Source organism: Microtus pennsylvanicus, chromosome 8 (genome assembly GCF_037038515.1).
Source record: "Microtus pennsylvanicus isolate mMicPen1 chromosome 8, mMicPen1.hap1, whole genome shotgun sequence".
NCBI lineage: Eukaryota > Metazoa > Chordata > Mammalia > Rodentia > Cricetidae > Microtus > Microtus pennsylvanicus.
This window is the reverse complement of record NC_134586.1, coordinates 50,311,150-50,338,098: the sequence shown is the minus strand read 5'-3', so window position 1 is coordinate 50,338,098 and position 26,949 is coordinate 50,311,150. Positions and strand designations below refer to the sequence as shown.

The following is a 26,949-nucleotide window of genomic DNA, read 5'->3' as shown; positions in this document are numbered from 1 at the left end:
CACATTTTGTCTACAGTGCCTTAAGCATGACCCATGAGTTCATGCTTCAACTGTATTAAAGTGCACTGAATTATGGTTTAGCAACTACATTGATCCTTTGTTTAATCACCACTAGAAATGGAAAATATAAAGTTATAACATTTCAAAATTAAATGGTAGCATTTACTAGCATATGGGGATTTCTTTTTAATTTAAATTCATTTGCAAACCATTATCAGAAACTCCCAAAATCATGGGGCAAAGACTGTCTTGAACACCTGAATGTTTCAAACAACTAGAATAATACACGTCTCTAGAATTAATGACTAATAAGTTTTGAAACTACCTTAATGTCAAACACGTATAAATATAAGGCAGATTTTAAAATTACCTTTTCCCAAATTCCTCTATTGGAATAAGAGGTGGGCTTCTGTGTAGAGCGTTGGAGTTGGGAATCCAGTCTACTACTCTATGCTTCTGTTACCTTGAAAGGGTTCTTTCTGCTCTCTTAGTTCCCCTCCACATCCTTCATCTGTGAGCTGGAGATAATGGCAATGCCTGTCCTACTGGGTTAGTAAAACACTTTAGATTATGCCTTACAAGACAGAGTTCAGAGTAATGCGAGCACACGGGGAAGGCCTGGTGAACTTTGGCTCCTGCTTCTGTGGCTGTTTCTATTTCTGTCTTGGTTCCACAGCATGAATGCAAATGTCTATAGATACCCATTAATTAAGACAGCAGTAATGAGCCTCAGCAATAAGACACATGAACTCAAACTGTAAATTCATCATTCCTAACACATTTGATTGTTATTTTGAAGTTTGGTTTGTGGAGAGTCTCTCTCTCTCTCTCTCTCTCTCTCTCTCTCTCTCTCTCTCTCTCTCTCTCTCCCCCTCTCCCTGTCCCTCTCCCTCTCTCCCTCCCTCCCTCCCTCCCTCCCTCCCTCCCTCTCTCTCTCTCTCTCTCTCTCTCTCTCTCTCTCTCTCTCTCTCTCTGTGTGTGTGTGTGTGTGTCTGTCTCTCTCTCTGTCTGTGTGTGTGTGTGTGTGTTTATGTGCATAGTGATCACTGTGAGACCAGTGAGAAAGACTGGTGAAACCCAAGAGGGTCTCACTCTTTCACTTTGGAGAGCCCAGGAACGAAGATTTTTCTCAAAGATGCACCCCAGCCTCGCGTCTTCTTTATAATGCTCACAAAAGGCAAAGGCATTCTCAGAAACTTTGAAGTTTTCAAGACAAGAAAAGTGTGAGAACCATCTCTGCTCTGAAAATAACGTAGAGGACTTGGGGTGGTGACCTTTGACCGTGGATCACACTAGTCTTGCCTTTTGCTTTATCGCAAGCACTTGGCACATAGTAGGTGTGGTGTCAGTGACTCATAAAGCCAACTGAATGAGTATTTCAGACACTTATCGCCGGCGCAGCCTAGAAAAGAAAAGTAGGTCATCTCCCATGCGCCTCTGAAGTTTAAGTACAATCATAGTATATTTCCAGGGAAGCCGAGGTTCACAGCAGAGTACTCGAAATGCTAGTGAACTTCTGCGTGTTTCCCCTTTCCATCTCTGCACGCTATTGAAAGGAAGCAAAAATACTTTGACAAAGAACCCTGAGCATATTTCTTCATCATAACTCAGCCTTTGGTGCCAACAATGATATATTTCTACTTATTAAACATGTTAAATAACTCCAAAGATTTTATTTGGCTTAGGAACACAAACATCAGTTATATTCCAGATAAATTGTATTCCAAGATTTAGCTGACAAAACAACTAACAGAAAAAAAAATAGAAGCAGGATAAGCCTAGCAGTGTATTTGGTTAACTTGCTGGCAAAAAGAACATTCAGAGGTAAGACCTGGTTTATGTCTCGCTTTTCCGTTTACTGTTTCAAGTCTTAACAGTCATTAACACTATCAATATTTTGCATGATACTTCCTTCTTTTTCATTTTTCGTTCCCTTCTCAGTCTCCTGGCATGAGAATGGTCTAAGACAAAAACCTCCACCGCAGACCGTCAGGTAACAGTGTGTTAAAGTGCTGCTTGAGTCGTGGGAGAGTTAAGGGCAGTTATTAAAATTTACCTCATCTATAATAGAGGGTAATGTCACTTTAAGACATGTGAGACTTTAGAGAGGAGGGGTGTATTGAAACAGACTCCCGCTCCTCACAGGAGGGACAGCAGCCCTGCTCTTACATTTCCCTGCCTAACTCTGTCCTGAATGTGCCCGAGTAGGGATGGTCTGTCAGTGGCTATAAACTGCTTCTCATCAGGAAACTACATTAGCTCACCATCACTTCAAAGGTCTCGTCAGACAGAGGTGACGCCAGGAGAAGATTTAAAGGTGAAAATGACAAGGTTTCCACCCCTCAAACCCTGGCTCCTTCTCTGACAATACAGCGAAGGAACCCAACATCCTCTTAGCCGTGGAAATAGGATCGGAAGAGGAAAGCCTTTTTTTTTTCTCTCTTTAATTCTTGATAAAGAACTGCTGGGAAGTGCTGTCTTTGAATATCGCAGAATTGTGGCACAGATGGATTTTAAAAAGTGTTAGCTCTTTCCAATGAACACTAGGAGAGTGCCCTGCTCTTGGCTGGATTTTCCAGGTAAGAAAGCCTCTGCGACGATTTAAGATTCAGAAAGCAGATTTGAAACATAGTCAGAGAAGTACATAAGGCTAGATGCATTATTTGGGGGAAAACACTTACTGCCACTGAGCGGAGCAGAGCTCTCTCGGAGAGTGAGTGAGTGAGCTAGCAGGAACAGAGATATTGAGGAGCCTGAGAAGTAATGCTGAGAATTAAAGAAAGTTAACCGGGGAAAAAGAAAGGAAAAGGGAAGTGCCGCGATTGTCAAATCCGAGCATCTTCCTGCATGCTGAGGTCTATGTGGGTTAAAAATGAGCAAGGGACGGCAGAGCTCCGAAGGACTGTTAAGTTCTGATGATCGCTGGGTTTTTCCTGAGTTACATTTCCAGTACATTTTAACAGCGATTGACAACACAGCAAATGCATGCTGGGTCACCTCTGTTTTGTCTTCCTGTAATTTTCAGGCTATTCTGAAAGACTCTAAAAATGCATTCATTTGGGGATGCACAGAAGGAGGGATGCTACTTATCTGGGCTGATGAGAATGAATCTATGCTATCCTGCTAGTCCAGCAAAGCATGCTGTATACAAAAGTAAACACTGGGCCACCAAACTGGAAACTAATTAGAAAGTGAGAGGTCCATCTGAGTCACTGCCTGGGGCACTGATGGCTCCATGGGGTTGAAAAGAATGCTTCCCCACTTCGCACTTAATTACAATCCTCACGCTTATCTATTGTTATCTTTAAAGCCCTTCTCAAACACTCTGCCTCTCTGAAACCTGTGAATTACCAAGAATTATGCACATACATGTATTTAATATTTATTTTTGCTGAACATCACTGGTTTAGAGAGAGTGCCAATTTCCACAGATAAGGAAGGCATCCTGGGAGGTCACAGCAGGGTTTCAACATATAGCGGAATTTCTTGAAGGGTGTCATTTGAAAGAGGAAATCGCAGCCTTGCCTGCACAGCCCTCTTTGAGCTCAATAAGAGAAAGGCATGTTGCTAACTGAATTCTTGTATAGGAGATGCCTCCTATCACAGGCTGACTAAGGAAGATGCTTCAAGTTTGATTAATTTGGCAATATGAGATGCAGCATAAGGTGTTGTTTGGGAAATTGGACAATATGTAGCGCCGTTGAGCTTCTGTAGCTCCTGAGACGCTCATCGGTGCAGATAAGACTCTCAAAGTTTCGGCGCCTGAGAAAAGGTATATGCTCACCCATAAATACACACACCACCTGTATATGCATATTCATCAGTGCTCCAGCAAATGCCACAGTGGGATCTTAGGAGGCAAAACAATACTGTAAATTATGGGCTTGCTGTAGGATAGATGCATAGACCTTGCATCCGAAACTCATTCCGGCTGAAAACACGGCTCCTTCTGATTCCAAGTCCAGTCAGAAAGCTGAGTTCTATCGGGAGATTACAACATGCCTCTGAGAAATGATTGCTTAGTTTAGAGGACAGCATTGCGATTAAAAATTCATGACTGTAGAATTAAAGGGGAAAAAAAAGAGCCCACTCTTTTTCTTCCAGGCTTATGTCAGACTTGCAATGAAGTTAGAATGAGCAAGTCTGCAGCTTCCGAATGTCTGGGGAAAGTAGTTTGCAGCTCTTTGTGTAAAACTGGGTGTTTTCATGGGCATGCAATGTTTTCATCTGCCTGATTGATAGTCAAAAACTTTATTTTTGCATTTTGGGCAATCATTGGCCTTTTGCTTTCCAGATGTTAAGGGACATATTTATGAGCTTCTGGAAAGGGTCTTCGATCCAATCCCTGGCATGACCTCTGCTGGAACTCTCCTTCTAGGCTGCCAAGGAGCCAAAGAACATTACGTCTGATATCTCCCTTCCCTCCTGAGTGGGACGTACTCCACTAGGGGCTGCAAGTCAGGGGTAACCTGTTCTCATCTCATGTCCTCTCTAGAGAATGGCAATGGTCTCTGCGATGTCCTGGGTCCTGTACTTGTGGATAAGTGCTTGCGCCATGCTGCTCTGCCATGGATCCCTCCAGCACACCTTCCAGCAGCATCACCTGCACAGACCAGGTAGTGTGTGTGTGTGTGTGGGGGGGTGTCTGGGAGGGGGCTTGCTCCAGAGCAGGCTCCTCCAGGTTCATCGTGGTCTCTTCAACAGATGGTGGAATGCAAGTGACAGAAATTGCTATAGTGTGGGCAGTTTGCCTTTGAATTCTAAGACATGTTGTAGGCTGGATGCTCTGGGGGATGGAGAGTATACCAAAAATGTCTTGGAGGTATTTCTGTTAATTTTTTCAGAAAAGGTGGGTTTCTTTAAAGGAGTCGACCCCCCTCCCGCACCCCCACTAGCGTCTTCCACACACCTTGTTAGCAAAATATTCTACAAAGGGTGGAGTAACTTTGAAGACTGGGGGATTTAGAGAGAAGGCATGTATTTCTTGGGTTGAGTTTATACCTAGTATAGATGCTCTCATTTCTGTCTGGGGCAAAGGACTCCAGGGATGTGTTAATGACCAGACTAACTTTAGAAGTTGTCAATGAAAAAGAAAATGAAACAGTGACTTACTATGCCGTGTCTGGTTTAATTTGTATCCAGTCTTCTCTCCTTTCATTCCTTCTCTTTTGGTTCCTCCAGTCTGCTCGGCGCCCCCACCCCTTTTTTCCTCCCTCTGTTGGTAGTTTCAGGAACAAGTTCGCTCTGCCATGTGTTTTGAAAATTTCCTTTATTGATTTCCCTTTTCTTTTAGTTCCGGGTGCAGTTTGCTTTCTTTGGCTTCTAACTCTTCTCTCTCTCAGCTCTTCAATCCTGATTTTCCTTTCTTTGCTGCTCCAGCTTTCTCATACAAAATCGCCCCCAGTTCAATTGTCTTTACAGTCCCTAATTGGTTCTCAGAAAGGTGTCCTTCGGTCCTCGTCACCACCACCCTTACCCCCCACCCCTGTAGCTGTGTTTAGCCTTTGTGTTCTTTCGGCCACACCCCCTACCTTCACCGTCCTTGGGAGCCCCTTGGAATGGTCAAGTTCACCGTGCGGGGACCAGTTGCTGTCCCAAGTTCCCTCTCCTCATTTCTGGAGCTCAGCCGCCCTCCCTCCCGGACCTGCTTGTATACTTCCCTGGCCTCCTGCCATTCACAGGCTTCTCGTGCAGCAGGTCCTAGTCCGGAGTCGGCAACGCTGTCTTTCCTGGCTCCGCAGCAGCCTTGACTGTGATCCTGCACTCTTATTTTGGCCTTCTCCAGTCTCTCTCCCGGTGCCTTTTGCTGTCTCCCGGGGTTCAGCTTCCAGGCTAGGGCAGACTAGATAGAGCCGGGAGGATGCATGCCAGCGCACGCCTGCTGGGCTGCAGCCCTCAGCTGCAGAGGAGGGCTGGGGGCGGAGGAGGCCAGCTGTCCCGGGTCCCAGCCGCCTTCCTTCCTTCCATAAGCCAGGTCAGCGAGAGAGCGAGGGGGCGCTGGTGCCCCTGCGGGTGGGCATGGGAACCAAGCTGCGGGCTGCTGCCGCTGGTGCTTCTTGCCTGTGTTTACTGTGTCCTGTATACAGACCCTGGCACAGGAAGTGCCAGGTTCCTGCCAGAAGCCTCAGTGCCAACATGGAGGAAGTACAATCGTGGATTTGGGGATCCCTGAGCTACCTCCAACCACTTAATCGCCAATCTGTTCTGGCAAGAAAAGTCCTCTGCTTGTTACATAGTCATATAAATAAGCTGGGAAATGCAGTTTCTCTGTAATGCTCAACAATGAGATTAAAAAAACCATCCATCCCGAAAGTGCCAGAGAATGTGTTCAGGGTTGATTCATACTGTTAATTTAACCACTGTGTAAGTAGATATAGTTTACCCCTTTCATCCAGAGAACAGAAGTGGGAGTTTGGAGGTACTGGGTGATAGTCTGAAGCCACCCAAAAAATGGTTGCCGATGGAGGTTATGGCCATGTGATTTTCCCACAAGAGGGGGAAATGTCCCCTAGTACGCAAATTGTCTATGCCAGGTACCTTTAGGAGCATTGGCTATAATCTATGAAAACTTTAAGGTCAGATCAGTGCACCTACCCCTTTAAACTGTAATCCAGTTCTTGGAGGTGGCTGAAGCAGGTGGTCGGTGGTGGGGGACAGGGACTAGTGGTGGGGCAAGTCTCTGTCACTTAACTTTCCTGACATGAACTTGGATACGTGACTTTCCAAATCTGAACGAATTTCCCCATCAGGGGATGGGGAGGGAATGGGAGGGAATGGCTTCCTAGGAAGTGGCAAGTGCTGGGTATATTGTGAACTTCCTATAAATATCGAGTACAGTCGCGTTCTGTTTAAGGGACCCACCTACAAGTCAAGGGTGTTGAGTGAGTCAAATTTTCCTGTTTGCACTGCTAACAGATCCATTGGTCAGGACTAAGTTTGTTGCCTTTGTTGTTTTCTAACCCGATTGATACATGGATAGGACCTGCCGGTGATTGCCACCTCTCTTACTTTATGCTATGTGTGCAGTCATTAAACGAAAAGAAGCTCATATAATTGGTAGTGAACTCTTTTGTAGAGCATGTCTATTCGTTTCTGGAAACTGGGACTATTATGTGTATCAACTGTGTATCATCGTAGGTCTTATTAAAATACCATATTTTAAAACTTGATTCTGACTGAAATTCAGCTCACTGCTGGTGTTCTTTCTCACATACCACGGAGCTTGCTCACTATCAGTCAATCTGTGTTGAAACTATACCTTAAATATCTTCGGGAACTTTGTTCCCAGCAACTCGGCCCCATGGGCTCACTCTCTGAGCCCGATCCCAGTCTTATTGTAGAAAAGGAGGAACTATAAATGCTTCTTCCAAATGCAGAGGGATTAAAATGCTGTTGATTTGGAAGTCCGATGGGTCTGTGTAATGTGCCTGTTTAACTTTCTTAGAATCGCTACAATAGCTGCAGAGATTAAAGCAATAGATCTTGGTCATAGCAGTCTTCCAAATTATTTCAGTCACTCTTTAATGGTTTTTTTTTTTGTGATTTTAAGAGCAAAAATATGCTTCTTCTTTTTTTTTTTTCTCCCTCTCAAATAAGTGTTGTGGCATTTTTCCTTTGTGGGTCTTAAATCTTCAGGGACACTAATGAAATGTGTGTGAACACAAAACAAACAAACAAAAAACCCAGGGCCAGTTATCTGTGACAATCTGCCCCTCAATGCGCAAATAAATAAATAAACGGTTGGATAAATGAGCAAAAAAGGGATGGCATAATTTCATTCTCTCAAATCAGTGAAAATAGGTGACATGATGAGAAAAAATGAGGCAGCAGCGGACCCCAGCCTTGCTACATTTGCCTAAGCTTGAAAAATCACCTCCTCACAAGGCAGAGCAGAGCAGCGTACTTGGCGTGCATGCCAAGCATGTGGGAATGTGCAAAACGACAAAGCTTTCACTAGGCGTGTGTGTGTGTATGTATGTATGTGTGTATGTATGTATGTATGTGAGAGGGGGCTCTACAGTCACCCTCACCTGCTTAGGAATGGCATCCACTCCCCCTCAGGCCAGTCCCTCACAGGCAGCTTCCCCATCCTCTCCACAGCAAGATTGATGGTGTTCCGATTGCAAGCAGGCAATTTCAGTCTCTCAAGAAATAATCCACTACACTGACAGATGAGCGGAATTTGACAGCCGCTCCCCTTGTTGAGGTTGTGCCTCACCTGGATGGCACCAACCAGCCAAGGCCCATTAGGGGAAGTGGTTAGAGATTTGGGCCAATTTCTGCTGTCATAACGTGAAATTGGGATAGTGTTTTTGTAAGGCCATGCACTTGTGATCTGCCTCCTCAATGGAGTGGGTTTGTGCACAAACAGAATGAGAATATGTTAACTAGAAAACGGACTGATTTTAATGTATTCGCCCGCAGCCCCTAAGTACTTCCTATTTTTCACATTTATAGTATGAAGATTGCACCATTTATTTTCACTTACTCACTAGTTAAGGAAGATTAAAACAGTCAATCAAATGAAACTGAAATTTAAAATTACATAAGTGAATAAAATGTGCTGTAGATTAACAGATTCATAATTTCAGTAATTGAAATATTGGAATAATTTTTATTTGGGGAATGATGTACGAAGTTACTATGACAACTTGGAAAATATTTGTAGCCCTTCCTAATATGAAGCCTTTGGAAGGACAGTTAATTTAAAAACAAAACAAAAACCCAGACTCCACAATGAAAACTCAGATGTAGCATCTCTTTGGTTTCCAGTAATTAAGACAGTCTAAGTTCTTCACACTCAACAGTGTGTATGCTGGAGAAAAAGGAAAAATTTTCTGCCAAATGTAGCCTTCCAGTTTAAGATTATGTTTACCCCTGATGCAGATATATGAATTAGGATGACAATTTTAATGCTTCCTTTATTTGGAATATGTGGGTGGAAGTGTGTGTATGTGTGTGTCTTTGAAACAATAAAATAAGAGTCTTCTCAAAATTCTTTAGAAAGAAAAAAAAGGTCCCTGGGATTCTTTAGTAAAATAAAATTATGTATCTGTGGATTACATGAGACACAAGTTATTAGTAAACAATGAATCATTTGTTCTTCAGTCAGCGTGATTTCATTGACGTTGGAATGATATATAAAATCTTGCTCTGCAGAGAACATCTATGTAATTCATACTTGACAAGATTTAAGGCTGTATTAAGCAGACTGTGTATCTTAGGAGTTCATTTATGACTCATTTATGACTTTATTATATAGTGAACATCAGCATCCATTTTAACATGAAGATTTGGGGTAAATCATTAAAAATTTGTACGAAACTTGCACATTTTTTCTTTTACTCTACCATTCCAAACTACATTTTAGAAAACTGCCTGGCACATATGTTTCAGATGCCAAGGTGCTTTTCCAAAAAGGATTGTGTTGTGGGTTTAGAGTGTAAAAACTCGTGGGTACAACTGTGGCTGCACATTTTCCTTTCGGGAATGCCTACCAGCTCGAAGCTGCTAAGTAGAGTGGATTGGCGTTAGGATTGGAGCAGACAGGCAGTTATTTGGTGTAAGCTGGTGCTAGTGATAATGCATTGATCATCTGATGGATGATATTGACCTCCTCCAAGAGGCAGAGCACGGCTATGGGCATCAAATAAAACCCCCAAATACCAGGGAGGAGTAGAGATATAAGTACATATTTCTTGCCACTGCCCTGAACTTGGAGTAGAACGGTGAAAATACCCTGATTTGAGCATGAGACTATGCAATTAATAGTTAAGGATAATAGATGTTACACTACACTGCAAACTAAAGTATTTAGGAGTAGCATGAACGAGCATTAGTTACCAATCATTAATTTCTTAAGCTTCATTGCGGATGATGATCTGAACTTTCAGCTTGGAACATGGCAGACCGTTTTAATTTGAGTACTCCGAAGCTGGTGAACCACGTTCCCACAGCATTATATCTCTTAAAATGTGGTATCTCTTGAAATGTGAAGTGTGTGAATTTGACACATGCTTCCACTTCTAGATGCTTACCTCCATGAAAAATTCTGAACATGTGTGAAAAGATTTATGTTGAGGTATAGTTATTGCAGCAATGGTTATCATGGCGACAACAGAGTTTCAACTCCATCGAAATGGGATTGATAAAATAAATTATGGCACACATCTACCCACTAGGATTCAGTGTGAGCCATTACAAAGGATGAGTTAGGTTTATGTGTGCTCATGTGGGAAAATCCCTAAGATATTGATGAATGAAGAAAACAAGGAGTAAAATGCTATTTTAAAACAATTCAGAGAAATGAAAAAAATATCAAAATATAAAGAGTATAAACATCATGCAGTGCTAGTGAAATCTGAAGAAAATTCTTAAATGATTTAAGAAAGTTTAATTTTTTAATTGTATATATTAATATTAGTTATGAATACTAGTTGATTTCGTTCGCTATACATTTCCATGTCTGTATATAATGATTTTGTTTATATCCAACATCCTATTCTGATCTATTGCCCATGAACTTTCCTTTATCTTTATCTTATCAATTGATTCCCCTTCTACATTCATGTCTTTTTTTTTTTTTAAGACTTAGGTTTTTCCAGTTGTGTGTATTGTGTATCTATGGGTGGGTATGTGCGTGTAAGTGTCAGTGCCTTAGGAGGCCAGAGGTGTTGAATGCCCTGGAGCTGGAGTTATAGGTGTTTGTGAGCTGCTCATTGTGGGTGCTGGGAAACAAACTCTGCTGCTCTTGCAAAAGCAGTGCATTCTTTTAACTACCAAGCATTCTCTGAAGACCTATTAGAACTTTTTTTTTCCTATGGATGTGTGGACTAATGAGTTTAATAAGGATGGTTACAGGAATGGGGGTGGTATTTACCTGAGCATGGACAACTTACCAGTGACTATAACACTGAAGAAAGTGTTTCTCTTTCCTCTAGAAGTTTGTAACTGACTATAGATTTTCAGGAAGGGATAAGGCCTCCTGTATCCCTCACAATCTTTTTCATAATGTTAATAGGTCTGATTTTATGTAGACTTTGTGCAGGTAAGCACAGTTGCCAAAACCTTAAGAGTGCCAATCATGGCTTAGAATTTTCGTTTATTGTTTTGCCTGTATGCTTAATTCATTTTGGATGAGCATGTATGGCTTTTTTAACAAAAGTGTTGTCAATTTAGCTATAGAGTTTTAAGGATTTGATTCAGAACTCTGTGAGTTTGAGGGCAACCTGGTCTACAAGAGCTAGTTCCAGGACAGGCTCAGAAAACTATAGAGAAATCCTGTCTTGAAAAAAACAAAACAAAACAAAAATAGAAATAAATGATATTTCTAAATAAACAAAAATGAAAGAATATGGGTAAGAAATTAGAATGAGGCCTCTTTCCTAAAGCCTTCTAATAATAGAAAATGTAAATTAGTATTGCCCAAATTATACTTCATAAAGATCTTTATTGGGAAACTGGATTTGAATGTTGGGCAAACAATTGCTATGTGATATATTTTCCTCTAGGAGATATATAATGTAAGTGATGAAAATTCTGGAAACAGTTGCAGATAAAAAACAATTATTTTTTACAAACATTGTTTTTTTTATTTGGCCTGCAACAACAGTGTATGCTCACATCACATGCATTGAGAGATGTTGAAGAAGAGAATTTTAAAATTATGTTCATCCCTTATATCTCAGTATGACTGAGGTTCTTGACATGTATTAGATGCTCAGAAGATAAATTATTCTCTTATAATTTGCTAAATTTTTCAGCAAAAAAATTGATGAAGATTTTGGTAGAATTGCAACATCTTTGTTAGTTGTTATGATTTGTGTGTGTGTTTGTGTGTGTGTGTGTGTTTGGGTGTGTAGTCACAAGAATTTGCATTGTTTGTATGTGTGATTAGAATATGGATACTATTCAAATGGATATTAATACAAATAGCAAATAATTAGTATAATATACATGTTTATAGGTATGTATGTCTTTATATAGATATTTAACTGTTTGATATTTTACAACCACTTTACTAAGCAAAATAATCTGAAGAACTACTGCTTTAAAATGTGCTTATAGGAATTATACTAATAAATATAGTCACATGTTAAATGCCTGAGATTTTCATTTTCAACACTAGGCTTCCTTTTTTCCCTTTTCAATTTGAAAAAGTCTCATAGGGATGAGCTTTGGGGACCAAAGAAAAAACTCCCCTTAACAGGCAGAGAAAGGCCTTTCATTGTGTCAATTTTTTTCATTTTGAGAGAGAAAAAAAATCACCTCAGCTTTGTAGCAAAGAGAACAGCAGACAGGCAATTTCCCCCTTCTTTGGGGTAAAGAAAGGATGAATTATTTTGTTAACAAGTTGCATAAACTAATTGAATCCCCCAAAGATAATGTCCTTAAAGTACACAAGGAACTCTCTTAGCCCACTCTTTCTTTCTCCTTCTTGACATTATGTAATATCAGACTCCAGAATGAAAGCAGAAATGGTGTTATCATGAAGTTTTCCTCTCAGAAACCTGGATTAAATACCGAGGGGTATGTCTGTTGATTAAAGACTTCCTTCATGTAGGAAAGACATCAAACCAAGTCTTACTCTGGGTCCTAAAGGACAGAAGACCCTCTTGTATGGTCACTGTTCTCCTGACATCACCAATGTTTACCTTTACTGCATCCTGGCATTCTCTTTGAGGATGCTTTGTGCCACTCAATCCTAAATCAAAGCCATCTGAATATACATATCCAGAGGTAATACCATGTTTCTCAATTCTGCAGATACACACTTTTCAGAATTCCAGCTCCTAGATTCCAAAGCACCTAACAGCTGAGATAACTAAAGAATAGACACACATCTTGAGGAATAAACTTGTTCTGAGCTGCCTCTGAACCCAGCCCAGAGTGAGATTACCTGACATTTGAACGTGATCCTCAATCTTAATGTTTATTTGTACTTTCTTTATCTTGTAAATATCAGGTGGGCACAACAAATCTTGACTAAGAGTGACATCCTTCCGGCAGACTGTCAGACAAGATTATTTCCAGTTTTAATGGTCTTTGATTCTTAATGAATTTATCAAACATATTAGAGCAAGGTGAGGCAAGGGAGGCAAGGTCAACAGTTACTAAGGGGGCATTGTAGGCACATCTGTCTTGTCTTGGTTTAAAATTATGAGCACACTTGAGACATGTCCTGAGTTTTGCCCAACAAACACTTGAATCTGTGTTTTTTACATGTACTGGAATTGTTATTACAGCGGATCCAGTTAACTGAGAGTTTTTTATATAATGAGGCCATTGTTCTAATCAGAGGTCTCATTTGAATCTCAGCTCAAAAAAAATTCCATTAATTTTCTTTTAAATTAAGGCTTGGAAGAAATGGTAATCGGTAAATGTAATAAAATGGAGAGAAGCATCTAGAAGTACTGTGATGCCCACATAAAATTCTTAATTTAATATATTAATAAAGTTCTCAGTATCTAGTTTGCAACCCACTAGTACATTATAAATATATCTTGGAAGCTAATATTATTTCTTTTTCGCTGTTGTTCTTTAAACATGTGCATTTATTTCATGCAAGAATAAAGGTAACTTATTAGAAAGCCACCTGTGTCATCATTCTTCTGGAAACGATACATAGCTGAGGTTCCTGGGCATTCCTAATTTAGTGTCCTCCTAGGAAACCTGGCTTTCAGCTCTCAGAAAACAAGACTGAGTTCCTGCGAGCAGACAATGCTAATTCATCCTGTTTGAGAAAAGACAATTTGTTATCAGTGCATTGTGAGAGTTGTTTCAGTTGTTAGTGATTTTCAATTGCTGTGGTCTTGCTTTTTAATTATAAATCGCTGTTGGTTCAGTTTCTCATTATCAATGAATTTGCTGTGGGCTGTTTGGTTAACCCTACAGTATGAATGATGCATATTTGCTTCTTTTGCACTTTAAATTGCTGAAGAAGACTAGTGATTAAGCCACTCCTGAGTTCTGGTTAAGATATGGTTGATCTGAGGTTTGGCTGGTAGAATGCTTGCCTGGCTTAGATGAAGCCCTGGGTTTGTTTCACAGTATCCCATAAACCAGGTGTGGTGGCATATACCGGTAACCTCAGCACTCAGGAGATAGAGGCAAAGGGTTAGATGCTCTAGATCATCCTAAATTACTTAGCAAGACTGAGGACAGCCCAAATTACATCAGGCCATAGAGACAGGAGCGTGTGTGGTAATTTAGATTCTAATTGCTGAATCGTGTGTATCTCATCACTCTATGTGCATGTATTACATATATAGTGACTATGTAGACACTAACTGTGGACCTCTACAATGTGTTCTCATGGTACTTTTGTGTTCATAGAACTAGAGCATTGATTTATAAGAACCTATTCATAGGTTCATCTTATCTCAAAAAATAATCGAAAAGAAAAAGAAAAAGACACAACACACACACACACACACACACACACACACACAAGCAAAACAAACAACCAAGGAAACTGAAAACAGTGTTTCATAGAGGCTTCTTTCTAAGAATTTATCTCCTAGGACTCTTTCCATTATAAAGTTGAAATAGGTGGGCATTGAATATTTCTCTTCTTCACTGAGCTATGGTTATAGAAGTTTGAAGATTGCTTTTGTCAAGACAATTGTGTGACTAGAGATTAGTGTTCATAGGAGTTTAAATTAGAAATAGTAGCTGACACAATGAAAACTCAATCAATCAATCAATCAATCCTCTTTTATGAGACAAAATGATAAAGGGCAGAGAAATGCAGTGTTTGGAAGCTTTTTGGATACAGTTACACCAGATGGAAATGGTTTGGTTGGTCCTCGTATCTCTTCTTCTTCCAAGAATGCAAAAATGTCACATCCTGGAAAGGTATCTGGAATTGAGGTCACTGGGTGAACATTTGTAGGGCAGCATTTTTGACAGCGGCTCCCAAAATTATTGAGAAGACAGAGTAAATTCATGGCTTGTGGGTTGCCAACCTCAAACCTTTTATCAGGCCTACAAGATCAATAAGTGATCACTTTCTATGCTTTCATCCTTGTTTCCTGAATTGGGGCAGGGAAAGTAGTATAGTTGTTTTACTTAGGGCTGAGCTTTGATAATCACTTATCTTCAGCACTCAATATTCCTTCTCTATGCTTCCATGTTGCATATATTCTACTATCTCCTCCAGTCATATTTTAGTTGGGATTTCAGTACAGCAGATATCTATATGGTGTCTTTTTCATAACCCTCCACTTTAGTTAACCCTCTCTTCTGTCCCCGTTCCTCACCTCCACTTCATTTTAAACTTTTCTATCTCTCAAATTTTTATCTATTTTCATTTTACCTAGACTCTAATCATACTCTTCGAAAACATCCCCTCTCTATTTCATTTTTAACATAGAGGACATTTAATACATAATATTTCTCAAATATTTATTGGCTGTTTCCTGGATGCAATGAATTGTATTTTTCCTGTTATAATAGAGATGACTTATTTTTTTTAATAATGCCCACTTAACATTCTGGGAGAGAGAAAATGCTGGTCATGCTGGAAACTGTGTTCACACACAACAAGGTCAACTGAGTCCTTGCTAATGAATAAATGAGAGATTTAGCCTAAATATTATTCCTCACAACCCTGTGACAGAGAACATAATTTTGGTTTATGAAGGAATCTAAAATAATTAGTTCATTGATTTGATCAAGTTCCTATAGCTTGGGACATGGCTTGGGATGACAAACTGAAGATTATTTCCAGTGTCTGAGTGGCAACTCCATTTACTGTACATAAAGTTCAACGTGACATGATCCTTTCTTTATCCCATTTTACCTGCAACACAATCCTACATGTCAGTTAATGTTGCCCTCATTGTTCCACATAGCAAAATGTGGGAAATTATGCTAATGTGAGGAGAAAAGTTAGTTTATGAAAGGTCCCTTAGTCAAGTCATGCTTCCATTATAGCCATATACCGCTAGGAATACCAGCAAGGTCATCTCAACCAACTGAAATTAGAAAACAAATTCCCATGCAAGAGCCATTGTTTTATGTTAGCTAAATACCATGCTTGCTGGGAACTTTTCTTAGTCTCTATCAGGCAATATTTTGTGGCTAGGAAATGCATTTGTCTTTATTTTTGCTGGACAAATTGGGGCACATGCATTCTGTTCGTTCTTTGCTGGATGAACAGCAACTCATCTGCAAATACTTTTTCCATGTCTATTGTTTGCCGGTAGACTCTGGAGACCCTTCTGTACCACACACAGGGAAGCAGCAGCAGAGGAGAACTGGCCTTAAATGGAGGTTTTTTTCCTAATACTCGAAATGAAGTTGTAAATCATTCACACTGGGAAAGAATTCTCTCAAACTGCAGTCTAACTTTTCTGATACCATTTTTTTTGGTTGGCATTTATCATGTTGAGACTTTATAAATTATGTAGAGTATTGTAAAGTGGGCTGACCTTTCTGGCAAGTGATTTGATCATTTGCAGCAGTGTCTTTTTGCAAAATGATCGAATTTTATGTCTTTCAAATAAAACATGCAAGACCCACAGCCTAGTAACATGATAGGTAGAAATTGGTTGCAGAATCAGACAAGAAATCTTCCTTCTCAATCCCTGTCATCATCTAATAGATATCTCCCTCTGTTCTAAAAGTTTCCCCATGACACTCTCGACGGCCAGCCAGCTCCTTCTTCCTATGAAAACACCATTGCAGGCATCATTAATCAATCACAGAAAGTTTTTACATTGAACCTAGATTCTATTTGAGAATCACTGAGTAACTAAATAGGACAACAATGATTAAAAACAAAACAGAACAACAACAACAAAAAAAAAAACAGCCTCAGCAACTGCTTCCAGAACAGTCAACACCTAGCTGCTACTACATACCACATGTTGCCTCATAGACTTGCCTATTTAGCTACCAAGAGGAAACACATTGGCTCTTTCTAGTTTAGGCTGTTCTTTTATGTTTATCACCTGCCCCTTCAATGTGAGCCATATTATTCACTTAAAATTAATTATTTGGGAGCTGGAGAGATGGACCAAGAGTCAAGACTATTTCCTGGGTTCTATTCCCAGAGTCCACAGGGAGACTCACAACCATCTCTAACTTCCATTCCCAGGGATTAATGCCCTCTTTTGGCCTTTGCACATACTACATGCACATACATGGCACACAGACATACAGGTAGGGAAAATGCCTAGACACATCAACTAAAATTTTAAAAAATAAATTAAAAATAATGATTTAAATAATCAAAAATGTTGATTCATATTCAGTACTTAGAATCGATCCCGGAATAAGTTAAGTACCTATGAGTGAAGTGTCATTTTGCATCTTTGGGAATTAGCTGCTTTTATTTTGTGTGTCTTGAATTCATCCTGTTAAAAATTTTTGGTGCAAGGAGTTGGGTAGAATAGAACAACCATGGCATACTAAACAAACCAGAAGTTCACATCACACTTCTATTATTATTATTATTATTATTACTATTATTATTATTATTATACTTATTGGCTCTAAGTACAGATAAGTGAGACTAATTCTTCCTGTTTCATCCACCAAATGGGAAACCCTTATTTATAAAATCCTAGCTTTTAGACTTGGGTAGGAAAAAGTGAAGTTGTGTGTTGTTATCTTCTCTAAAATAGGAGCTCAGCATGAGATACCCTGTTATCCTATTAGATAACTATTTGAATGTCAGAAAAAAAAAGGGAGATAGATGGAATACTTAATGCTGGCATCAATACACTTAATGTTTTATAATGTAATGAAGATGCACATGTAAATTTTGTAACTTGGCCTTAATTAATTCCAGTCATATCTGAGACTCCTGAGAATAAAATCCATGTGTTCAGCACAACAAATAAGAGAAGTTTAATGGTTAATCTCTTCTCTGCAATACTCAAGAGTTAGCCATGAGTTCTAAGTCAATATGAACAGGACAATATTTCTAGTGCTGCATATGGAACTACTCGTGAAAGTGCTCTAGTCAAGTTTAGTAGTGCCTGTGCAATGCCACCTGAGGGAAGTTTAGTTCATTAATCATCCTTCAGAGGTACCCTGCAAGTTAATACTGTCGTCACTCTCCGAAGATAGCCCAACTCTTTTCTAATTGCACTAAAACAGATACTAGTCACATGAAACCTTATATCATATATCCATGCTTCCTTGTGTGGCTTGCCTTTTTATTAACTTTAATTATCTCAGAGGCACTGGGGATGAAGCACAAAGATTTGCCAATGCTAAGCCTGTACTCTATCTCTGAGCCCCTTTCTTTGGATCGAGCCGTTCATAGGAAAATCTATCGCCTATTTATCACACAGCCCAACTACTGAAGGAAGAGACTCATAAATATGCTGATAAACACAGCACTATCTAAATGTCCATGGGATTCCATCCCAGACCACCATTTGTGTTATGAAGTTATACTCTCATATGTGTTCTTTATTTTCTAGTCTGAGTATTACATGTTACCTTTGTATATTAAGAATTGCCCATGATGAGCCTGGGGAGATGGCTCAATTGATAAAACGCTTGTCATAAAAGCATGATGTGGACTAGAGTCAGGATGCTTTTGTGAGCAGCTATTCTCTCCGTACTGTGAGGGTAGAGACAGGTAGGTTTGCAGAGCTCACCGGTCAGACGGTTGGTGAGCATTTGGTCCATGGAGAGACCTTGTCTTGAAAGATAAGGTGGAAATAATATAATAGACTTTTGACAGTGACCTCTAGCGTCCACATGTACATGTCCACAATAAAATTGTACCCAAACACACATATGCACATATACAAATTAGCATGTATTTACACTACACACAAGAATTCTTTGGGTGTGGTTATCGTTCCACTGATAAAGTGTTCATCTAATATATACAAACCCCTAAATATCCCATTATAAATGGGACATGGCAAATGCATATCGGTTTTCCTAAATTTTAGGAGATGGACTCAAGACAACCACAAATTCAAGGCTATCCTTGCCTACATAGTAAGTTTGAGGACAACATAGGCTATGTGAAGAATATTATTTTAAGGTGTGTTGCATTGGTTTATGCTCTGGAACATTTGTTTAACAATGTAAAGATGTGCTGCCTTTGTTCATGCTGCATTTGTTTAACTCCCTGAAGCTGTGATTCCTTGCCTGTCGAAAATACCTGATGGTCTAATAAAGAGCTGAATGATCAACAGTGAGGCGGGAGAAAGGATAGGTGGGGCTGTCAGAGAATAAATAAAGGGAAAAATCTGGGAGCAGGAAGAAGGAGTAAGAGAGAAGGAGAAGGACTTCAGGGGCCAGTCACCCAGCTACATAGCCAGCCATGGAGTAAGAGTGTAAGTAAGATACACAGAAGAAAAGGAAAAGCCCAGAGACAAAAGGTAGACTGGTTACCTTAAATTAAGAAAAGCTGACTAGAAATAAGCCAAGCTAAACCTGGGTGGTTTTAAGTAAGAATAGGTCTCCGTATGTGATTTACTTGGGTGGTGGGCTGCCCAAAAAAGATAAAAGAGTCAAACGAGTAAAAAAAACAAACAAGAACAAGAACATAAAACCCTGTTTCAAAATATCTAAATGCCAAAGTTGTATGATATCTAAAATTTTCAGCCTTGGCAGAGAGAATGAATATTAAAAGAAGTATCAGTGGTCTGTTTCTCATGTTCGAAGAGCCTAGGGAATTTGAGCTATCATGAGAGACTATCCCAAACAGGCAAAATCATGGATTAAAGATATTTTAAGATGATGATAAATTTGCAATTGATGTCTCAGAGTCTCTTAATAACTGTATCCAACAGTCATCAGATTTGTACTGAAGGGGTCAAAAGCATTATCAAGCCTTTCTGAGTTCTTCCTGGAGCTTTATTATCTCCTTTTTACTGTCCTCATTAACATACTTAGCGAATGCTGTTAAGTATTTCTGGCAAGCGGAGCATCTGAGTAATTTTATAGTAGTGTAAAGGATTTATTAATTATAATCTTTTCATGAGTCTATTTATTTTCAATTGTGACGTTAATAGGTTGCCAAAACAAACTAGAGTTAATTGTATTTAATTAAATTGTTGAACACAAGTAAGGGTAGTTTATTATTGTTGTAAGTAGAAAGGCTTATTGATGTAGTTGTTTGTGTGAATAAGGTCTAGTGGGAAGTTCTTTCTGCTGGCTATCATGCCGTTCATCAAGGACAAACAATTAAAGATGCTAATTCAATGATGTCATCATGATAGAAACTTTGGAAATGGAAGCTTCCCGTATTAATTGTAACATTGAATTTTGTGTTAGGTATTTAAAGTATGTAAGTGGGGTTGCATCAATGCAGAATTTCCTGCCTTCCTACTATGGCCCCTGGGGAGCAACCATACCTCCTCTCCTTCCTTTATTGACTTGAATTGATGTGAAGAAATGACTAAGGTCTGGGCAAAGTTCTTCCCTGCTTCAAATACAACAAGAAGAGGTAGAGTGGGGGGTGTTCTAGGGCAATAAAATACTTCCTGGTGACGATCACCTGACGATCGCAGCATTCTCTTCAGTGTTTCGGTCAGGATGAAGGATGGACATTAAAGGGGCACATCAGATCATCAGATTGGAGGAAGGGTGCTGCCTTGCTGTGGACCAGTGCATTCAAATGCTTTGAGGGCACAGAGGCAGAGGGAAGCAGGCTTTGGCAGGAAGAGTGACTTAGCATTCCTCTCCCTTTGCTAAGCCTAAAATTTGCATGGATACCAAATGCTCATCATTTGCTGTGTGGCTGGTGCAGCGTCAAGCATCCCAAATCATTTTATTAGCCTGCACATTTACCCCTGTGAGGCATTTCCTCTCTTCTTTGTACAAATAAGGGGCATAAGGCTCACATAAGGAGATACGTTTCTTTGCCCAAAGTGCAGACTGGTAAGTAGAAAGGCAGAATTTGAGGCAGGCCATCTGGAAGCAGATGCCATCCTTGCTGCAATGACAGTGTGGGAATTGTGCCCCTGCCAGCGTGCTTAATTTTAGTTGAGGTGGGAAGTGTTAAAGATGGAAACAAATGTATGTGGGGCCAGGAAAGGTGATATCAGAGTATCTAGGCTTCCCAGGGTCACCAGTTTAAGTTACTTCCCTGATACGTGACTGTCTGCTGAGGCTGACTTTAAGTGGTTCCCTCTAGTCTGGGTCCTGAGTGGCAGAGAAGAGCTGGAGAGGGTCTGACAACAATGAGGCTGCTGTGTGGAATGATGACAAATCAATTTTGTTCACAGCTTTCTGGCTGGACCTGGTTGTATGGCTCAACTCAATAGCAGTTTCTTCCATTTGTATATGTCCCTGCTTAAATGGCTTAGTTTGTCTTAATACTTCAGTGAGGCTTAAGGAACTAAAGGAGGCAAAAGGGATAATCTAGTTAGTGAATCTATATCAAACCAAAAACGCCACAGAGACCCTTGGACAGGTAAGTGACTGAGTGTCATGGTCCACCTTCTCTTTGGCGAGAATGTGAGGAAAGCCTTTGAAAGGCCATGAGTATTTCTGTTCTTCAGTCAGTTGCATTTCTTCCCTATCACGGATGTGTCATGCTTTTTATTGCTTATTCTTTTTTTGCATCCCTCCCTCCTCCTTCTCATCAGTGAGACTATAGTCTGGGGACTGATAGCCAGTTCAGGGAAAATTTCCCCATGGGTCTCAAAGGTCAAAGCATCCCTACTACACCATCTGGGATGCTCTTGTTTGTTTTAGAGAAAATAGGGAAAGGGAATACTTAACAGGGAGGTCTTTTTCTATTCTCCTGGCTATGTCTTTTTTTATTTTTTAATCTCCTTATTTTCATTTCTAGAACTGTGCTCCTTCCTGGTTGGCAGGCAGAGTAATCAGCTATGGATCAAATGCACGCATGTGCCATGGATTAATGCATGCAAATGCTTTGATGACAGCAGGAGACAGGGGCTTGTGAGAGTGGATGCTGACTTGGGGAGAAAAAAAAATTAATGAAGCCAGGAAAACAGCAATAGCAGAGAACATGGCAATTTTAGGTGCTAAATGACTTATTTTCAAACCCCAGGAGTATGGCAATATTATTCCTCGCCTCCTTCCTGTAACTAAGTGTTCTCATAATGCACGGTGACCTCCACGGAAGGAAAGTTGTTTGGGGAGAGTCAGGCTTCAGGAGAACTCTTTGTTAACTAACAGAATTTTTTCTTATTACCTAAAAAAAAAAAAGAATTCTGTGCTCATGGGCAGATCAGAAGGAGCTGAAATTCAGCACTGCGAAGCTAAAGGAAGAGAATTAAAAACAGGAATGCTAGTCTGGTCTGCTGACACTTCTATGTGTCACCAATGTCATCACCGAACGCCATTTTCCTGTGGATGGTTTATGAAGATGACATTTGCTTGCAGATTTAGTTCTGTGAAACGTGACTTCAGCATCTGACCTATCTCCTAAGAGTGGAATTCAACAGAGATAATTATTTTTGTCATAATTTTAAAGGCCTCTCTGGACTAGAATATCTCCTACACACACGCACAGACACACACAGACACACGCAGACACAGACAGACAGACAGACAGACATATACACAGTATCATATGCTGTTAAGGTATTTTAAAATTATATTTCAGTGAGGAACAAGGTGGTGATTATCCTAGCAACAACCTAGACTAAGCTTTCGTTGGATCATTGCCTGCCAAGTGATTGTTGGCTCACTGATGGGTCTCTGCCATGCTATTTTGGGGTGTGCTGCTGAGATTTGGGGAGTTTCCTTTGTCTTACCTAGAGAAGTCCCTTTCACTCAGGAAGCTGAGCTCTCCCTGACCTGCTTCATTCATAACTTTCTTCATCACAGTGAATGGCAACCCCAACCTTCCCATTGCTTACACTAACACCTTAGCATGGCTCTCAGCTCTGGGCTTTCTCCCAAATTTCACATTGAGTCTGCCAGTGGGGCTGTTTTCCCAATGATACATCTAGACTCCAGTCTCTTCTTTGAATCTCTACAGCTGATTATTATGTGCTCCAGAGTGGATTGCTGCAGAAGTCCTTTGCAGCCTCGTGCTTTCTTCTCTTTCCAGCAGCAGAACTATACAGTTAGACACCATCTAAATTTATTTATGGGATCACACCCTATTTGGGTTTTCTATTTCTCCCAAGGTAAGAGTCACAGTCCTTAAAATGGTCCTACATGGTATACCCCCAAACCCATGACCCTGTTATCACTGACCTCTTTAGCCGTCTCCCCTTTTGCTGACTCTTCCTTACTACAACGGCCTTCTTGTTTTCCTTTAAAAGACAGACACACACCTGTGCCTCCGGCTTTTACTCTGCCTGGAACATAATCTCTTCCATTTCTACGCAATGCACACTCACCCTCTTTGGTTTGGCTTTGCATATGGACTCTGTGCTTGTGCAGACCCTTTATGGGTTTTCCATTTCTCCATCCTCCCAGAGGTCTGCATCTCTCCCTTCCTTCTATTTTTTTTTCTGTGGCAGTAGCATGTACTACTTTAGACTTTAACTCCCTTGTACTTATGTCTGTCTGTCTGTCTCCTCTAACACGTGAGTTGCACAAGAGCTGTGGTTCTGTTCTTGCTGCCACTTGATAAACCCAGGGTGAAGAAAAAGTCCCTGAAATACCTGTCAAGTGAATCAATGAAGCAAAGAAATTTTAGAGTCTCATTATGTGACAACCTTTTCCACTGTTTCTTATTAAATATATCCATATAAAACTATTCCCATAGCCCTTGCCCCAAACTCTTGTTCCCAGCTTGTTGCTCAAAAAGGAATACCTTTCTACCTTGGTGGTTCTGCCCCCAAAACTAAAGTGTCTTTGCTGGTCACAGGTGAGTACAGGGGTTATCCCATGAACAAACGTTTTTGAGTGTGGAGGGGCTGGTTTAACAAGGTGCAGGATGTGGACCATTTGTTCTTAGGCTCATCTTCATGGCCAATGTGGTGCCAAGTCATAACCCCACACACAGAAGGTCCATTTTCCCTTGACACTCTAAGAGAAATCCAAAAGAGAAATTCATATGATTTACAAGCATACAAATATGCTAATGAGGGACTTTTGGTGATATAAATATCATTTTCTTTGAACTGTAGTGTCTGCCTGCCATGTAGCTTTTGTCATGTATTGAACGTTAAGCAGTGTGCTTGTACATACCAGTACCCATCCCTGCTCTTGAATCTTGATAATAACTGAAAGAGATAGAGGCTTTAATTATCTTAATTTTTCAGGTGAGAAACATAATTTTCCAGTTTCATACAATAAGTGACAAGGCTGGGAATAAAATCCAGTCACACCCTAGTGTGTGCTCCTAACCAGTGTGTGGCGTGCTGGTCTGACCCTAGGGTGTGCTCCTAACCAGTATGTGGCATGCTGGTGGTGTATGCTCCTAACCAGTGTGTGGCATGCTGGTCTCACCCTAGTGTATGTTCCTAACCAGTGTGTAGTCTGACCCAGTGTGTGGCATGCTGGCTCATGTGTGTCTTCTGTATGGAAGCGATACACTATTAACTTGGGATGCCATTCTTAAGGAAAGGAAACAGTGTTCCCAACTCTCATTCAGGGTACTTCATGAGCATCTTTCTCTGAGATATGAGGTGTTCATCACCTTTTTAGGTAGACTAGTTTAGTGTTTGATAGCTTAAAGTAGATTGACCTTCTTTTTATTTAAATTTTTTCAAACTATGTATTTGATCAAACTATATATTTCTCTCCCCAAGTTTCAACTCCCCATATCATCTTCCGCACCTTTCTACCCACCCACCCAACTTTATGTTTATTCTCTCATTTTCTCTTCTCTCTCTCTCTCTTTCCTTCTCTCTCTCTCTCTCTCTCACTCAGGAAAAATAAGGCTACAAAACTGTAAAAAAAGCAAAGAAAAACAAGCAAAAAATTAAAAAAATGCCAAAACAAGGCCAAAATCACGCCAAACAAAACGAAAACAAACCACAACACAAAGCACAAGCATGGAGTTCGTGTGTGTTAGTCAACTATTGGGCGTGGGCAATATTTGCAATTGATACCCACTGGCAAAAAAAAAAAAGTCTTTTTTCTCCAGTAGAGTGTCACTTTTGTATTTACTTGAATTGTAAGAAAATTTGAGCTAAGGAAGATGAGCCAAGTTGTCTTTAAGTTTATGGGAGGTTGAAGAGTCAAGATGTCTTCCTGACAAGAGTCATTCAGAGATGGTAAGTCAGTGGATCCCTCTTGACTCCTCTCTTGACCAGGCTAGTTGCCTGTCATATGATATGCGGCGGCTGTGGACTAGTGCAGGACTCTTTCTGTGATGCTCTGAATTTTGTTTAAACAGCACAAATGTCCATACAGCTACCCTGGCGACTATATCACCCTGCCAACTCCTATTGTGTTCTGGGTTAGCAAAGACCCCCAGGCCTTTGTCACGCATGCCACACAGACATCATGTCTCCCCCGTCTCTGCTTTTGCAGCTGGCTATTTGGATCCAAGTGTGGACTCCGAATTTGTTCCTGTTACTTTCTATCTTATTAAGTTTCAACCTTCATTTCCTCTCATTAGAAACTGTCAAAAATTTTAATTCTCTTACAACCACTGAATTCTCAGCTTAGTGGTTTTGAATGGATAAAGAAATCTGTAAGTTATAATTAATAAATTTGTTTCTGAGTATGAATGAAGAATTTACCATGCTCCAAAAGTGCTGATAGCGTGTGAGAATTTTCTCACTTTGTGTCTGGGGTGGAAAGAGAGGAAATGCGATTGCCACGTGAGCAGGAGGACCTGAGTTCGGACCGCCAGCACTCACGTGACATATCCAGGTATGCTGTGTGTCTGTAACTCAGCCCTGGGGGAGCAGAGACAGGAAGATCCCTGGGTCTTGCTGGCCAGCTAGTCTAGCCAGTTACTGAGGTTAGCAGCACCTGGAGCATCCCTTCTTCAAAGTATAGGGTAGAGAGCAATTGAGAAAGGTGAGTGAAGTTGGCATTTGTCCTGTACATTGCAATGCAAGTGCACCTCCACACAACTATGTGGGAGTACACACACAGACACACAGACACACACTCACATGTGCACACACATATTCAAACAACACACATGCAGGAGAGTAGTTTCAAGCTGCTTCTTACACAATCTTTTTTTTTTTTGATATTTCGAGACAGGGTTTCTCTGTAGCTTTTTTTTGGGGGGGGGGGGGCTCCTGTCCTGGAACTAGCTCTTGCAGACCAGGCTGGCCTCGAACTCACAGAGATCCGTCTGCCTCTGCCTCTACCTCCCGAGTGCTGGGGTTAAAGGCGTGCGCCACCACCGCCCGGCTACCCATACAATCTTAGGGATGGGAACTACAGGAAAAAATGTTCTAAAAGATAATATCAAATAGTTCATTCTGAGGTGAGAAAGTGTGATGGAAATACAATGTGAGCCACATATAACACAATTTTCTAAGAACTACATTTTTCATAGTTAAAAATATGCAATTAAGATAGTATCATTTGTCTAACCAATTCAAAATATTAGTTTTAATTTTTCCCATGCCTGTTGATGACAAGTTACGATAAGCTTCACTGCTTAAAGCAATAGAAGGGTGTTGTCTCACAGTCACAGAGAAGCTACGTCTAGCATCACTGTAGGCTTGCAATCCTCCAATGGAAGAACACATGCCTCCTTTGTCTCTCCCAACTTACTCTGGTTGTTGGTACTCTCACTGTGGTGAATACATCACTGAGCTCTCTGTATCCATACCACTTATCCCTCTGCTGGCTGTCAAACCTCTTGGTCTTACCTGTAGGGTACTTATCTTTGGATTAAAGACTACCTAATCCAGGACAAGATTTTTTTCAAGACTTTCAATCACTGCTTTTGTTCCTCCCTCTTTGATAATGGTAATATTACTCACTGTTTGAATTTATAGTCATAGGTTCTTTATGCATGTCAGGGAACGTGGATATATTGCTTAGAGGGCATTATTCAGTCCATTGAAATGCTCATTCAGGCCTTCATTAACAATATAAAATTACTTCACAGGGTGTTTGCTT

At 40.4% G+C, this 26,949-nt stretch overlaps 1 protein-coding gene and 1 long non-coding RNA gene across 3 annotated transcripts in view; one reads left to right on the top strand and one right to left on the bottom strand.

Annotated features, from left to right (window-relative positions):
• The window catches only part of LOC142856231 (uncharacterized), a 137,870-nt gene extending 131,802 nt beyond the window's left edge, over window positions 1-6,068 (bottom strand). Inside the window, exon 1 of one of the 2 annotated variants that reach the window (XR_012911605.1) lies at window positions 5,113-6,068. This is a non-coding gene — a long non-coding RNA (uncharacterized LOC142856231). The remainder of the gene's footprint in view (window positions 1-5,112) is intronic. The other variant, XR_012911604.1, reaches the window with a different exon arrangement.
• The window catches only part of Tafa1 (TAFA chemokine like family member 1), a 510,096-nt gene continuing 485,265 nt past the window's right edge, over window positions 2,119-26,949 (top strand). Inside the window, exons 1-2 of the mRNA XM_075983393.1 lie at window positions 2,119-2,579; window positions 4,496-4,616. Of these exons, the coding sequence (XP_075839508.1) occupies window positions 4,499-4,616 (118 nt within the window). The 5' untranslated portion in view covers window positions 2,119-2,579; window positions 4,496-4,498. The remainder of the gene's footprint in view (window positions 2,580-4,495; window positions 4,617-26,949) is intronic.